This window comes from Nansenia antarctica, assembly GCF_963989245.1.
Source record: "Nansenia antarctica genome assembly, chromosome: 6".
In the NCBI taxonomy this organism is placed as follows: Eukaryota; Metazoa; Chordata; class Actinopteri; order Argentiniformes; family Microstomatidae; genus Nansenia; species Nansenia antarctica.
The window spans coordinates 72,905,866-72,908,365 of record NC_137676.1 but is presented as its reverse complement, the minus strand read 5'-3'; the positions used below and the strand labels follow the sequence as shown (position 1 = coordinate 72,908,365).

The 2,500-nt window shown below is 53.3% G+C and overlaps 1 protein-coding gene across 1 annotated transcript in view; it reads left to right on the top strand.

Moving 5' to 3' along the window:
* Positions 1–2,500, top strand: part of tcirg1a (T cell immune regulator 1, ATPase H+ transporting V0 subunit a3a) — a gene marked incomplete at its 5' end in the record, with an annotated part of 8,831 nt that overhangs the window by 6,128 nt on the left and 203 nt on the right. Inside the window, 3 exons of the mRNA XM_080534868.1 lie at positions 624–762; positions 1,232–1,403; positions 2,343–2,500. The exon at positions 2,343–2,500 is cut by the window's right edge and continues 203 nt beyond it. Of these exons, the coding sequence (XP_080390994.1) occupies positions 624–762; positions 1,232–1,403; positions 2,343–2,427 (396 nt within the window). The 3' untranslated portion in view covers positions 2,428–2,500. The remainder of the gene's footprint in view (positions 1–623; positions 763–1,231; positions 1,404–2,342) is intronic.

Below are 2,500 nucleotides of genomic sequence, written 5' to 3'. Positions count from 1 at the left end.
AATGACCCCACCCAGGGCTGTTCTAGTGTTAATGACCCCACCCACGGCTGTTCTAGTGTTAATGACCCCACCCATGGCTGTTCTAGTGTTAATGACCCCACCCACGGCTGTTCTAGTGTTAATGACCCCACCCAGGGCTGTTCTAGTGTTAATGACCCCACCCATGACTGTTCTAGTGTTAATGACCCCACCCATGGCTGTTCTAGTGTTAATGACCCCACCCATGGCTGTTCTAGTGTTAATGACCCCACCCAGGGCTGTTCTAGTGTTAATAACCCCACCCATGACTGTTCTAGTGTTAATGACCCCACCCATGGCTGTTCTAGTGTTAATGACCCCACCCATGGCTGTTCTAGTGTTAATGACCCCACCCATGGCTGTTCTAGTGTTAATGACCCCACCCATGGCTGTTCTAGTGTTAATGACCCCACCCACGGCTGTTCTAGTGTTAATGACCCCCACCCAGGGCTGTTCTAGTGTTAATGACCCCCACCCAGGGCTGTTCTAGTGTTCATGACCCCACCCATGGCTGTTCTAGTGTTAAATGACCCCACCCAGGGCTGTTCTAGTGTTAATGACCCCACCCAGGGCTGTTCTAGTGTTAACCCTTTCCTTCCCTGCAGCAGTTTGACCCAGCGGGTCATTTTGACCTGGCGGAGGTGTTCATGCACCAGGCCATCCACACCATAGAGTACTGCCTGGGCTGCGTCTCCAACACCGCCTCCTACCTGCGCCTCTGGGCGCTCAGCCTGGCGCACGCACGTACGTACCTGTCTGTCTGTCTGTCTGTCTGTTTGTCTGTCTGTCTGTTTGTCTGTCTGTCTGGCACACGCACGTACGTACCTTTCTGTCTGTCTGTCTGTCTGTCTGTCACACGCACGTACGTGTCTGTCTGTCTGTCTGGCACACGCACGTACGTACCTGTCTGTCTGTCTGTCTGGCACACGCACATACATGTCTGTCTGTCTGTCTGTCAGTCTGGCACACGCACGTACGTATCTGTCTGTCTGTCTGGCACACGCACGTACGTGTCTGTCTGTCTGTCTGTCAGTCTGGCACACGCACGTACGTATCTGTCTCTCTGGCCCACGCACGTATGTCTGTCTCTCTGTGTGTGTTAAACATGTAGGACAATCTACAGTGTGTTTTGGGGCTGACAGTGATTTGTTGTGGGGGTGACAGTTATAGTGATGTGTTGTGGGGGTGACAGTGATGTGTTTTGTGGTTCCAGAGCTGTCCGAGGTGCTGTGGGTGATGGTGATGCGCATCTCTCTGTCCTGGCAAGGCTACGTGGGAGCTGTAGTCCTAGCGGTGGTGTTCTCCTGCTTCGCTACGCTAACCGTGTCCATCCTGCTGGTGATGGAAGGGCTGTCCGCCTTCCTGCACGCGCTCAGACTGCACTGGTGAGGCGACGACCGTTCAAACAGTAACAGTGGCCAAACCTCACAAGCCTTTTCCCTCCTTTCTCTCTCTCGCTCTCTCCCTCCCTCCCTCCCTCTCTCTCTGTCTCTCCCTCCCTCCCTGTGTCTCTCACTCTCTCTGTCCCTCTGTCTCTCTCTCTCTGTCCCTCCTTTCTCTCTCTCTCCCTCCCTGTGTCTCTCACTCTCCCTGTCTGTCTGTCTCTCTCCCTCCCTCCCTCTCTCTCTTTCTCCCTCTTCTCTCTCTGTCTGTCCCTGTCTCTCTCTCTGTCTCTCTCTCTCTGTCCCTCCTTTCTCTCTCTCCCTCCCTCCTTCCCTGTCTCTCTCTCTCTCCCTCCCTGTGTCTCTCACTCTCCCTGTCTGTCTGTCTCTCTCCCTCCCTCCCTCTCTCTCTTTCTCCCTCTTCTCTCTCTGTCTGTCCCTGTCTCTCTCTCTCTCTGTCCCTCCCTCCCTCTCTTCTCTCTCCCCCCCTCACTCTCTCTCTCTGACAAAAGGGTTGTTCCTTTTGTGTCCTCACCTCCTTGTCAAAACCCATGAGAGGAGAAGGCTGGTAGACACACCTGTAGACACACTTGTATAGGTACAGGTACACCTGGTAAAGTACATTTTAAGCCCTTCTCCTCCAATGTGTTTTGAGAAAGAATCGAGGGAGTTCGAGGGAACTCTCAACCTCTCACACCATCTCTACAACTACCCCCCTTACCCTCCTAACTACCCCTCCTTACTCTCCTAACTACCCCTCCTTACCCTCCTAACTACCCCTCCTTACCCTCCTAACTACCCCTCCTTACCCCCCACTACCCCTTACTCTCCTAACTACAACTCCTTACCCCCCTAACCCTCCTAACTACCCCATACCCCCTCCTCTCCCTCCCTCCCTCCTTCCTCTCCTCTATCTAACTCTCGTCTCTTCTTTCTTCCCAGGGTGGAGTTCCAGAACAAGTTCTACAGCGGAACGGGATACAAGCTGAACCCTTTCTCCTTCTCCTCCGTTATGAACCCCCTCTAGCCCCAACGTAGAGAGCACCTAAACACTACTACTGTCCGTCAGCGTGGAGAAAGTTGTTTTATACTTAATTTTT